At 38.8% G+C, this 14390-nt stretch overlaps 1 protein-coding gene across 1 annotated transcript in view; it reads right to left on the bottom strand.

Annotated features, from left to right (window-relative positions):
* Nucleotides 1-6343: 6343 nt before the first annotated feature.
* KCNB2 (potassium voltage-gated channel subfamily B member 2) overlaps nt 6344-14390 on the bottom strand; it is a 394134-nt gene continuing 386087 nt past the window's right edge. Inside the window, exon 3 of the mRNA XM_045849467.1 lies at nt 6344-8733. Coding sequence (XP_045705423.1) covers nt 6577-8733 — 2157 coding nt within the window. The 3' untranslated portion in view covers nt 6344-6576. The remainder of the gene's footprint in view (nt 8734-14390) is intronic.

Here is a 14390-nt window from a genome sequence, read left to right as displayed (position 1 = left end):
TTTTAAAAGTCTATTTTTATTGGCTTGTATGCTATCGCAAATCCTTTTTAGTTTGAAACAGAGCAAAAATATAACTGAAAGAAACTGCTCAGCCATATCGTGTGGACTGAGCAACACTCACAATGGAGGCGAGATACACTGAATGGCTCAGATTGGTATTAAGCTAAACCCAGGCTGGTATGGCTTCTGTCACAGCACATAGGCTAGGATTTTGAAAAATCCAATAAATCAGTTATGGGAGTATAAAACGATTATTTTCAACATCATTTTTTGCTAGAACCATATTTCTTTTGGCTGAAGTGGGCAATACCTACATTGAAATAAGTTGTCACTAGATTTCAGACAGCTGCTGTAATTTTAAGCATGGATATTTGGAAATCTTATGTGGTGGTTATTCCAATTCCAGATTAAGGAATTAAAATATATCACTTGAGCCTGAGGAGAGGAGTGGATTATAGAAATTCTCAGACAACAAACTCAAACATATTGTCATACTATCTCAGTTCACCCTGTGGAATTGGATCTCACTTTGGGATGTAATTTCTTTAAATATGAAACCTCTGCTAGATTTGAACTGAAGAAATGAACTGTACATAAATTAATTTCTGGAACTTGGTAGACAAACAACAAATGTTTCCTGAATGAAATATTTTATCATAGCAATCTGGAAGTATCTGTTAGATGATAAAAAATAATTTCTTCAGGACAGACATTAAAATTGGAATTATGGTTTCAGTTGTAAGTTTCATATCAATAGTAAATATTTGGTCTAAATTTTACACAAGCATATACAAATATGTAATATAAATTTCTCTGCTTATCAATGTGTTTAATTTACTTACATATTTTTAGTTTTTCTTTCTTTTTGCTACTTTTTTTGCTGGTCCTAGGTTGTCTTACTATTAAAGAGATACCCCACACCCTCCTTTATTATTAAATATACCTATAAGTTAAACCATTTTATACGTTACCAAGGAAGAGATTATGCATTAACGGCAATGGTAAATTAAGATTTATGCAATTAAATCAGACCATTTTCAAAAGGCCAGCAGAAAAAAAGGTTACTAAAACCACTAAAGAATAGCATTATATTACAATAAGCACTAACTTCAATAATATAGAATGTTCACCAAGATTCTGGAGTTGAGGCCTTTCCTCTTTCTTATTAGGGATGGGTATTTGAATGTTTAAATTTTTAAACTTAGGTTTTGTATCCTTCCCTCCTTTCTTGGTGAGGATAGTGACAGTGGAAAAATACCCAATGTATTTTCAAATTCACATGGACCTAGTGAATAAATCCCTTGAGTCAAGCTAAATTATTTTTGGATACTGAATTGTAAACTTTTTCCATGTAAAATTCAGAGGGCTAAATAGAAAATAGTGGTACTTTGCTAAAATGTTGCCCACAGTCAATAAGAAGTAAGAAAAACCATTACAATATGTTGTTTTTAACCACATAACCATCAACACACTCTTAAAATATAAAGCTTGTTATAGATTTTAACTGGTATTGAATTTCATTCTAGTTACTAGTTATAGATTATTACTAGCTATTTGACAAGCAACATGTTGAATTTAAAAAATTACTTTTCCTTGACCTTATCTGAGAAGCACTTTATCTGTCCTTCCATTCCAAATGAAAGCTTTGCTGGATAGAGCAATCTTGGATGTAGGTCCTTGCCTTTCATGACTTGGAATACTTCTTTCCAGCCCCTTCTTTCCTGTAAGATCTTTTTTGAGAAATCACCAAACCCTTATTATATGAAAGGTTAAAGGGACTTATCTAAGAAAAAGAAGATAAAAAATATGAACAGTAAAATGACAGCAAACTCACAATCATTAACAACCACACCTAAAACAAAAACAAACTAAGCAAACAACTAGAATAGGAACAGAATCACAGAAATGGAGATCACATGGAGGATTAGCAACAGGAGGGTGGGAGTGGGAGAGAGGGGGAAAAGGTACAGAGAATAAGTAGCATAGATGGTAGGTAGAAAATAGATAGGGGGAGGGCAAGAATAGTATGGGAAATGTAAAAGCCAAAGAACTTGTAAGTATGACACATGGACATGAACTAGTGGGGGAATGTGGGTGGGAGGGGGTGTGCAGGATAGAGGGGAGTGAAGGGGGAAAACAGGACAACTGTAATAGCACAATCAATAAAATATATTAAAAATAAAACAATAAAAATTACTTTTCAATTTATCAGAATAAAAAAGGACAACATACAACCTCATTCTACCAGACTAACAAGTTATCTTAAGTGTAAATCAAAACTGTGATTCAAAAATAATTCTGGATCTGACTTTCATTTACATCACCCATTGTTTTCTTAGGAAAAGTTTGTTGCAAATACATTTCACTTGCTCCTGTCATGCAGTTTTCTGGTTTGAAAATTGAGTGATTTTTCCATACTCAGAAGAGACATTTTTCAGTAACTGAAATGATCCTTAATTTGGTTTTAAATGGGATAGTCAGGAAGCCCCATGAGGCTGGGATAGTACCCTAGCACCAAGCATAGTGCCTTCTGTAGAATATAGGGGTGTTCACCTAGTGTTTAGTAATATAGGGGTACTTATCTAATATTTGCTGAATGAATGAACAGTGAAATGACAAATTTGATTATTTTTGAAATTAGACTAGAGGTAGTTCTAAAGTCTACTTATTTTTTGTTTCAAAAAACCAAGTGGTTCCTTAAGTCCTCTGCCTAGTGTGCATGTCATGTTACATCATGAACTATGAATTCTCTTCTTTAACAGGGATGTGTATCTTATGACCAAAATTCTGAAGTGGGAAACATATGTGCTAAAGATGCATTTATCATCGGTCACTACCACTTGGTCCAATTCACTGTTGCTTTAAACAAACTTTTTGACTATAAATGCACCTCTAGTTTTACTTATATAATTTCAGGTATTAATAGGGGGAAAAAAACCCTAATAAAACATACTGTGGTATAGTGGAATGCCTAACTTGAAGGCAGACGGTGTGGATGAGGCTAAGGTCTATGATTTCCCAGTGACCTATGTGAACTTGAGCAAGATACATAACCTCTCTGGTCCTTTATGGATAAATAATATTACATATATTTCAGGAGGCTGTTATGATGATTAAGAGCAACAAGAAACTGTAAAGTACTTTACATACATAAGACTTTTTTTACTATTCAAATTTGGAGAGATAATAGTTGAATTGATATCTTTCCTCAGCCTGTGTCTACGTGTGAGACTGTTTTGACATGAAATTAATGGGGACAGACACTTAGACCATATTCTCCTTGTTACTACACCTAGTGACATCAGGATAACAGTTATTTAAATTCTTACTTCAAAGCAGTTAGCTGTGCCAGAGTGGAGACATTTCTAGTGAAAATGTTTATAGACTTACTAGGTCAAGTACAGGGACTTACTCAGTATGTCACTCCTTTATCTGTGATTTAACCAAAGACATTTATCTATGTACCCATTTCTATCCTTTTAAGATTGATCTCAGTCTTGGAGCTAAAATATACTTGGGGCAATTTGCACTGGTTGTTAAAACAGCCCAAAGAATCAAAGTAACCATTCCAGAGACTGTATTATTTTGAGCTCATTAAAATGGTCTCTACTGATTGGCATTTGTCCCTGGTCACTGACATAGTACTGACGAGTGCACTTTTCTAGCAGCAGAAACCTTCAACTCCTCAGGCAACCAATCTATGTTCCCCCATCCAGGCAGTGTTTCTCCAACTGGGGAACAGTTTCCTCGGGGTGCAAAAGAGGTACTAGAAGTTATGAGTATCAATTTTACTAGTTGATAAGTAATATAAAACATGATTTGTTTTATATTGAAACATATGCTATAGAGCGAAATGCAGTAGTATTTCCATGAATTTTTAATGTAAAACATAAGATTTTAAAAGAACTCTGTGCTTGGTACATTCCCAGACTGTCTCAGGCATTCACGTTCATCCTCTGTGTCAGGTGCAGTTCGTTGACAAGGTTTAGGAAGCGCTGCCCAAGTGCATTCTGGGAGCCCTCAGTTCTCGAACTGCCTCCCTGTAAAACACCAAAGTCAAAGTGTTTTGAGAGGAGCATTTTATTTTTTTCCTAGCTAAAGACCTTTGGCTTGGAGGGGCTAAGAATCGAAGGTTAGGCTTTCTATAGGATGTTCTTGACAATTTTTTAAAACTTAAAAAATATTAAAGGGGAAAAAGCTTTTAGCAAGAGATGCTTCTAGAGGGGAATGCCTAGGATTCCTAATGTAGGGAAGATTTCTAGTATGAAACATTCTGGAGCAGGGTTCTCACAAGGTGGCCTAGTGGACACATGAAAAGTGGACATTAGTGAATTGTCAGGGCAGTAAGACCAGTCCACTTGTACAGACACATTTTTAAAATTTGTGATTCGACAATATGGAGACATTAGAAAATAATTGCTTCAAGAGATTTGATATAAAAATGATTTGCATAACTTATTTGCTATTCCTCTAAGAGCAGATAAACCTGTTTGACTTGAAAAACTATATATATATATAAAATTCAAACACTCTAGATTTAAAAAACTGACCAACATTTAGTTTTAGACACTGAAATACTAAGTATGAGTAATATAAATATCAATGATTAAGGGCCATAAACTCTTAAAGGTTATGTTTTGAAACAAACATGAAAGCCATTTAGAAATTCTAAGCACAGTAAAAAAAATGTTTAAAATCCTTTTTAGCAGTAGGACTGCTTGGATTTCAGTTAGGATCAAGATTTATTTTCTTAACTGAGATATAATGACCAGATTCTGTTAATAAAGAAATATTATTCTTTAAGTTAGATTCTAAATATATTGGTTGACTTTTTCCAGTGCCTTTTAAATTATAAAAATAGAATAAAATTTAGAATATTTTCTTCCTTTAAACAAAAGGTTGTGCTTTAAATTTGGCCCAGATTTTTCCTGTTTCCCTGCATACACATACACACTACATTATGCTGAGGAAAAACTTCAGCATTCCTGAGAGACCAATGAATCATTAGAATTTGAAGGCTTAAGGGAGCTTAGGAATAATTGTGTCTTAGTTTTTATTGGGGAAAAACTGAGAGCAAGAAGAGGTTTCTGAGGCTTGTCCAGGATCACACTTCTGGTAGTTGTATTATCTGGAGCCTGAGCCTTGGTTTCCTGTGAAACAAAGTGGATTCAGATGACCCAGGTCCTAGCACAGACTTTACCAGCAAGGCCACCACCAGCAAGTGCCTTCCTCCTCTGGATTTCACCCTTCTCAGTAGGAAATTCTGGAAGCAGTTTTCACAAGGGTAATCCTGACCTCCCTTGGAGATATTGTTGGAAATGTGGAAGGGTGTTTCCAGTTCCTGCACCTCCAGTTACTGGGGGGTGCTGCTGGCATCTGTGGCCCTCCCAAAGTGGAGTGTGCCCTCCCCCCATTGGGAAATCCTGGGGACCCATTACCAGGTCAGAGTTGCTTTTTATGGTGAATCTTTTTCAAACCCAACTTTGTGTATGGAGAGAAAGGGGGTGGAACTCTCACTTAAGCAGCTCTGCTTTTAGTTTGTTAAAGTCACTTTTTGGAATTCCCAAGAAGCATATTTACATTCTATCTTTAGATCTTTAGCTAGAAGGGATTATGCTGGGATACAAGTGGAACATACAATCATCTTTAGATGGCCACTATACATTTAAAAAGAACCCAAAACTGACTTCCAAATGTGGGGTGCCATTAAAAAAGAAGTTTAGCTGTATGATAGAACTTTTTCCATGTTTTCAGGTTTTTATAAAATGCATTTTGGTAATAGGCTATGGCATGGTATACAACTGATTGTCAAAATTTCAAGCTTAAATTCCAAAAGTTTTGATATCTGGTCATTAAATCTTTCTTGTGTTCATGATTTATAAATAAAACCACAAGAGCAGGCGCAGAAAAGAAAACTGCGCTCTGGGAATTATATCACAAGGAAATAAAAATACTGTATTCCTTTCCACAGATGTACTTAGAAGAGCTTTAAAACCCAAAGCAAGATATGGGAGATGGTTTAAAAAGAGGTTGCAAATTTGCAACAAGAAGTCTGTACAGCTCCTCCAGGCAGTGGCTATGAAGGAAGTACCGTGTCTCAGAAACTTCTTTCCATAGGTTCTTGACACTTTTTGTATCTCAGGCCCCAATATTCACCAAGTTAGGCATTTTGCAAGCTCAGAGCACCTTGCTCCTGGTGATTAAGAACACATGCAATGACATTTCATCCTTTCATGTGCAAATTCTAAAATTCATTGTAACAGAAAAGTAGAAAGTTGAAAATCTGTCTACAATTTGAAATGAAAGGATCACAAATGTCAGACATTGCAGAATACTGGTTCCTAACAGAGCCTCTTTATTTGGTCACTGTTTCTCAGTCATTTTTGTTTGTTACAAAATGCAGTCTTGACTCTTTGTTTAAACAGTACTTAAACTAAACTGCTCATGCCATGCAAAAAATAACATTTTATGCATTTTTTTGGAGGGGGAGCTTCCCATGTTTTAGTTCACAGGTATTATTAACTGCATTTTTAAGAACCAAGTTTTTTTTTTTAATTTTATTGCTTTTGTAACTAGTCACATGCTGGTTTCACGTGTTGGACAATAACCTGTATCTCCAGGGTTGGAATGAATTTCTGGGGCAAACAAGTGGTTTTCCATCTTGCACCCTTCTTGACTATTGTCCTTTTTAACTTCAGCCACAGCATGGTAAATGTCTTGTCTACAGTTGTGACTTGTGTCCTGGGGAGAAGAAAAGCCTGCACAGGCCTCTTCTCTTAAAGGGTCTCTTCCATCACTAGGCTTATCTGCAAAGCAATTAGGGCTGGAGTTAGCCTGCATGTCCTCCCTGGTTCCTTGGAGCTCTAAGAAGTCATTGTCTTCCTCAGTGTCCACTTCCGTGAAGCTCCTCCTTTCTCTTGATGAGAAAGGAAAGAGTTTCTGCTTGGGAACCTGAGGGGCTGGCCCTCTGGGAGGTCCCTGACAATGTGCTGAGACCTCAGCGCCCAGCAAGGGTCTGTCTCCTTGTGGGGGGTTTTCTTCTAACAGGATGGTACTGATGAGCTGTGGGGTGGTGATGGGAAAGTCAGCTGCCGTGACTGGCAGTGGCCTGGCTGTGCTGGGTGGGGTCTGAGGGGCATTGCCTCTGTTTTCCTTAAAATTCACTTTGAGTGATCTGGATTTCATTGGGTGGCTGCCTTTCAGTGAGCTCTTAGGGCTCTCCAAGGTATTGTTAGATGGTACAGTGTCGTGGAGCTCACTTTGGGAACTGCTGGCATCGAGGTTCCCAGTTATATTGACTGGGACATATTCTAGGGTGGCATCCAGGGCTGGAGGGCCTTTCTCTCTGGTGAGTGTTAGGAAAGGAGGGCCTCTGGCTCTTTGGTGCTCCTCTGTCCCTGTGAGGTCAGGCGGGAACTTCATCTGCAGGTGAGAAGCAGAGGGCGGTGGCAGCGGCGATCTCTCAGTCTCGGTGAAGTCGGTGGCACAGCTGGTGAAGCTGTCGATGCTGGAGGTGCTCTTCATGTCCACGATGACCTCGGTCTGCGTCACAGCCAGCTGCTCCTGTGGGCAGAGCACCTCTTCCATCTCGATCTCTTCTTCATAGGCAGATGGCCTCTCCGGCTGTTCCTGGCTGTCAGTGTTGGGGTGAGAGTGAGGCTGTGTCTTGGTGATCTCATTGTATAGCATCTCCAGTTTTTGGGCACTCAGATGTTGTGGGCTGGAGGCAGAAGTGTTGTTCAGCTGCTCATGGGAGTCTTTTTGACTAACCTCCTGGTACTTATTTTCGTAAGACTTGTTGGAGCTGGTTTCTGACAGAGCCTTCCTGGCCCACTTCCACCGGCTGGGAGACAGATGATTATCGTCGGTGGAGTCCTTCATTTTGGCTGATTCTCCTGTCTTCTCCACAGCCACATCGATCAATTCCATACTGCGAGCGAAGGCATCTTTTAAGTTCATAGAGACGATGCTTCCATTCCTTTTGGCCCGCTCAAGAGCCTCCCTCCTTTTAATTGCCTTCTCTTGGCGTTTCTGCTCCTTGTAAAACTCAGAAAAATTGTTCACAATAATTGGGATAGGAAGGGCAATCACCAGAACCCCAGCAATACAGCAGAGGCCACCCACAATTTTCCCCAGTAATGTTTTTGGGTAGATGTCACCGTAGCCTACAGTAGTCATGGTGATGGTGGCCCACCAAAATGATGCCGGGATACTGGTGAACTTCGTAGCATCTTCATCCTTCTCAGCAAAAAACACCAGGCTGGAAAATATCATTATCCCCATGGCCAGAAACAATATCAACAAGCCCAACTCATTGTAACTCCGTCGGAGGGTGAAACCCAGAGACTGCAGGCCTGTTGAGTGCCTGGCGAGTTTCAGGATCCTGAGGATCCTCATGATACGGAAGATCTGAACAACGCGCCTCACGTTCTGGAACTGCAAGACACTCTTGTTGGACTCCGTGAGGAAGATGGTGACGTAATATGGCAAGATGGCCAGCAAGTCAATGACATTGAGTGGGCCTTTAAAGAACTTCCACTTATTTGGTGAGGATAGGAAGCGTAAAAGGTACTCCATAGTAAACCAAGCAATGCACACTGCCTCCACGTGTGCCAACTGGGGGTTGTCATTGGCTTGTCCGAATTCATCTGTTTCCTGAAGCTCTGGCAGGGTGTTGAGAGACAGAGCAATGGTGGAGAGTACGATGAACAGGATAGACACAATGGCCAAGATCTGGAAAAGAGAAGAAAGTGCAAGTGAGTGAATCCTCTTGGTTATGTAGGCAGCTAGGAAACATGGATTTACCATTCTTTAAAGGATATGGATTGCTCAAAGATATTCCAAGAAGGTAACTTTACAACCTGAAATTCCCTAACCAATACCAATATTCACTTTTTACCACTTAACTTCACTCAGAAGCCTAATGTAGTACATACATTTAAATTCTAGGGCCTACATAATTTGAAAAAAATCCATTTTTCCCTTCATTGCCCACTGTTCTTAGGCATATTTCTGGGAGTAACCACCATTGGAAATAGTTTTGGGGGAGCAATAATCTCTCCTGTCTTAGTTATGGGTAATTTTTTTTTCTCTTAGCTCCCTGCTTTGTGTTTTCTGAAATGAATCACCATACATGCTATATAAGCTGGAAGGGATTCATGATTTCTAGAAGTTTTATTCTATAACTAAAGACATGAATGCAGACCTACACATGGAGAGATAATAATGGCACTTGGGACAACAGTGTTTCTCTTAGAACAAATACTGTTTATGTGGTTAGCACTGATGGCAAAATTGACTCAGGAGAGCCTGGGATGTGTGGACGCTGGGCAGCCTCATGTGGGGAAGGAAGATTATGAGCCAACTTTATTCAGTCCAGGAAGGTTTCATGAAGAGCTTGAAGACTGTCCATATGTGTGTGGGGCAGACACTGTAGGCAGAGGAACAGCAGCCAGAAGCCAGATGTGGAAGGAAAAAGGACGGCCCAAGATATGGAAAATGAGGGTCCAGTGACTGGGTTTTACAGTCACACATTCCTGGCTTGGAACCTGGCTTTACTGCTTACTGTGTAACCTCGGGCAAGTTATTTAACCTCTGCGTTTCAGTTTACAAGTCTATCGAATGAAGCCAACAATCATAGTTATGTCATGGTTATTATAAAAGTTCCTCCCACTATTAGAGGCTGAAATGACCAGAACTTTGGTCTTGAAAGATGAAGGCCAAGAACAGATATTGGGAAATCTATAAAACCATGTGAGATTCTGACAGTCCATTTCAGATTTCCTCACTGGAACCCAGTGTTCTAGGTGGATAAGATAGGTGTGGAGATTAAGGTTTGAAGGCAGTGGAAGGAAACACTTAATTTGCTTAGTGAAAATATTGTGTACCTAGAGCACACAATTCTTACCTATGTAGACCTCCCTTACCTAGTTAGGTCTGGCCTGGTTTCATCTGAACTTTGCCAATGACCTTGGGAGAGGTCATTGATCTCAGTTATTGTTTGTACCTCTGGCAGTGACTGCTTAGAGATTCAATATCTAGTACACATTTCAAAAAACAATGATTAAACATCTTGAGGCCACATAGATTAATACACATTAGACTGTGAAAAAAATTAGTTTATCTCTAACTGACATCAGGACTTCTGAACTTCTCTTGCTCTTCTTTCTCCCCCTTCCATTTATCCCTCTAAGTTTCTCTACTTCTGGGCCATTCTCCTTACCTTTCCTCTTTCCTCCTCTTATGCCTTACTTATAGATTTCATTTATTTCTTCCAGCTGCTAACTTTCTTTTTAAATTGCTATAAAGTAAAACCACGGGAAAATATATTTCAGAATGTGTTGCAGATATTAAATACAGATTTATTGCTCTTTAAGTTAAAGAACAGTATTTAATTATTCTTTTATATTTTCTTTTCAAACAAAACTAAGTTAAGCACTTTTTACTTGAGCATACTTCAGGGTTTCCTTTAAAAATGTTTCCTTTAAAACGCAAATCCACTTGCGTGTACCCCCAACGTAAAGAAATGGCTTATTTAAAATATCGTGTGAAACTTAGAGTTCTTCCAGAAAACAACCCCTTAGATCAATGTATTATAATAAAGGTTCTGTTCACCTACCCTAGGAGACTGTGAAGGTTTAGGTAAACCTGTAGATAATGGACTCAGAGGTTTTACTAAGGGCAAGTTAGGAATGCTCACCTCGAATTTCTACCCTCAGAAGCCAATGGCAAGGTGACGTTTATAATATTCTGTTACTGAAATATACCTTAGGAAGCACTGGTCAGATCCTGTCCATTCATTAAGCTCTTACCATAAAGGACAAGATCTTTCTGTATTTTCTAAGAGGTCACACTGTTGCTAATATACTTTGGGTATTTTAAGTACTGGGATGACTGCCATCACCCTTGTACTGATAATCCATATTCTAGATTTCCCATATCATCTTATTTGTTCACCTGACCATTTTGGATGCATGTTACTAATGTTTATCACTTCACAGAGCAAGGAGAAAAAGAGAAATAAAAATGAAACCATTCCATTACCTTTCAACCTTTTGAACACAAAACAAAGTGGACGGTCCAAGGTGGACCTTCAGATTCCCTTGACTCAACAAACAGAGCTAGATTATAGGTCATTTTACTTTGGTAGCTAATTTTGGGAAATAAAGATAATGCAGTCTGTGGTCTAGTTGATGACAACTTCACAAATACGGATGCCTTCAACACCTGAAAATGTACTGCAGTATATTCTTGAAGAAAAAGAATTGCTAAAGCAAAAAACTAACACTCCAGCCATTAGGGACTCCACATTCATGTTAAAGAAACCATAAGGTTTTAAAGTACAATACTTTCTGTCTCATGTTCACATTCAATCTGTCAAAATCCACTTGCATTTACCCCCAACGTAAAGAAATGGCTTATTTAAAATATCGTGTGAAACTTAGAGTTCTTCCAGAAAACAACCCCTTAGACAGATTTTTTTCAATATATACCAAGGATGATATGTGATGTAATAACCCAAATGCAAGTTTATTGCTTATTGCATTTTTTAAACACAATAAATATAACAAATGTGACTTTTTGCTCTAGGCTACAGGATACACTTCCCAACATGGGGATTTACTTTAGTACAGCAAACCCTTCTGGAATTTAGGTATTGCTTCATTTATCATAACTATGCAGGAGTTAGGTTTTTAATCCTGTTATCTCCAACAACTGGCCTCTAGAGTTGGTGGTTTCTCTCAGCTCTAGCAAATAGACTTCTGTTTGTCCATAGCAAATGAAGCAGAAATTCCAAACAATTATCTGTGTGATGCTAGTCAGCCTCCTTGGTGATCCAGATCAGATCATCTCCAAGGTTCCTTTCACCTCAATCATTTGGTGATTCTGTTTATAAACTAAAGCATTTTTGCTAATCCCAGTCACACCTGAAAACCAAACCCAGGACAATGCACACCTAGTCCTGTCACTGAGACTGAATTGCCAAAATACAATTTCGTTGCTTAAGAAATTCAAATGGCAAGGCTTTGAAAAATATCACTGTGTATGTTCCATACACATAAGCAATTAGTTACTGAGAATAGATATTATTTCTGGATAAAACTTTTCTTCCCTTTTGAATTGTCTTGATAATGTTTTAAATTCCTTCCTCAGACACAGACATTTCTGGTCATTGGGGGTTAGGAACAGGGCCCCCAGCATTTCTATTAAGAGGTTCCAAAAGTTGGTTGCGTTGGTTTCTGTTTGTAACAGGAAGTCAGGCAGTAGTATTATTGAGGCAGTTGCCTCAATTTACCAACTTGCTGATTTTATTTCCTTTCAAGATAATGGGTGTTTTGTGCTGGAAAGAATGCAGGGCAAGGAATTAAAATGCATGCTCTGTACCACTGGCCATCAGGACCAGCTAGCTCCCACTTCAAGCCTCAGTGACCATACCCTCAAAATGAGGTGCCTCACACTTGCTTGCCTGCCTCCGAGGTTGTTAGGGATCAAACCAGATCCTGCACGTGAGGCACCCTATTATATAGAAAGAGGGATGAGCCTAAGAACAGTTGGGAATGTGTCTGGAAAAGGCTTTGGCCATAACTGGGACAAAGTAAAGAACACAAACTGTTTATTCCCCATTGAAATACAACTGCAGGCCTCTTTAATGTTCATATTTTCAACACTTTCAAACACATTCTCTCACCTAAGCAGTGGTTTCCATGCCAAACCCAGATGACTGTAGTTTATTTACCTTAGTTTGGAACTGTTTAGTTTGCCAATAGTGTTTAAGAGTTGGACCAAGGGTTGGGGTTGAAATGGGTGAAGGGGGTCAAATGGTACAAACTTCCATTTATAAAAGAAATTAGTTCTTGGGATATAGTGTACCACATGGTCACTACAGTTAACAGTACTGTGTTATATATTTGAAAATTGCTAAGAGAGTAGATCTTAGAAGTTTTCATCACAAGAAAAAATTATAACTGTGTGTGGTGATGGATGGTAACTTACTATGGTAATTATGTCATAATATATACAGGTATGAAATCATTGTGTTGTACACCTGAAACTAATACAATGTTATATGTCCATTATATCTCAATTAAAAATAGCTTTGGATTGAGGTTGCTTCAGGTAAACTTGACCTGCCTTGAGTCTTAAAATATGCAGAAAGTTTTCCAGCTTGGGTCTCTGGGGTGATAATCTGCTTTATATTCACTGACATTCAGCACTCCTCAAAACCACATGGAAGCTTCTGTGCCTTGCAATGAAAGTCAGTGCAGGTAGTTTCACCCCTCTCCCCTAACCCCTCCTCCCTCCCTCCTTTGCTTGCTTGCTTGCTTCCTTCCTTCCTTCCTTCTTTCCTTCCCAAATACATGCTGAGAAGTGACAGTGAATGAGTTATAACTCTTAACTCTTCAGCAATTCCTGCTTTATCTTCTTAGTGGGATATAATACATTTAAAAAAATCCTGATCAGCAATAAAAAAGAACATGGGGAAACAAGACAACAAGAATTTTCAGGAGAAAATCAACTTATTTAAGTTGACAGGGAGGAAAAGGCCTGCAAAAACCATCATGTCTACTTAAAAACCAACCAACGAACCAACCGAACAAACAAACAAAACCCCAAAAAGCACAGTGGTATTTCTGAGCCTATAAACCAAAAGCCAAACCATTTGTTGAAGGAAGAAATGAGGAGTTGGTGGGGAGCTTAGGGGGTGGAGGGATTGAGCAAAAAGGAAAAAGGACTAATGGACATGGACAACAGTGTGGTGATTGCTTTGGGGAAAGAGGTATAAGGGGACTTAATGGTAATGGAAAAAAATACAATAAAGGTTAAATTAAAAGAAAAGAATCTCATAATTTGCATCTACCCATCTTCTATTTCTAGCTCCTTCCCAGCAGGCTTGTGGATGCAGCAAACCAGAAAGTAAATGCTTTGCTTTGCACCAAAGGAAGAACCATCTTTCACTGTAGTTCTAGCATCTGGATTCCTTGAACACACATGTTCTCTTCTAAGGCTGGTGGACCTTGGTTCACCACTAGTCCTTTCTTCTCTCAGATGTTTCCCTGGACAAGGGCAAATGAGACTCCATGCTTAAGAACTCTCAGCTGATTTGCATAACATTACACATATGAAGAATGATTATCACTGAAAGGTTCAGCTGACTTAATTATTCTGGCCCTATGGGCAACAGGAACCCAGGAATTCAATTCTTCCCCCTCCCCATTTGTGGGCTGTTGAATGAGGGGTTTGCAAAGACTTAATTATCCTCATACAAGTTAATTCAGCCCTAAACCTGCATAATGTCTTTCATTTGTGGAGGTGGGTGGTGGTGGTGGTGGTGGTGGTGTAAGAATGAACCCAGTTCTACATATTACCAAGTTCTTTTGTTTTTTTATTCT

The sequence above is a fragment of the Phyllostomus hastatus genome, unplaced genomic scaffold (genome assembly GCF_019186645.2).
Source record: "Phyllostomus hastatus isolate PE091 unplaced genomic scaffold, TTU_PhHast_1.1 phas_contig_65, whole genome shotgun sequence".
NCBI lineage: Eukaryota > Metazoa > Chordata > Mammalia > Chiroptera > Phyllostomidae > Phyllostomus > Phyllostomus hastatus.
This window is presented reverse-complemented; position numbering and strand designations above follow the sequence as displayed.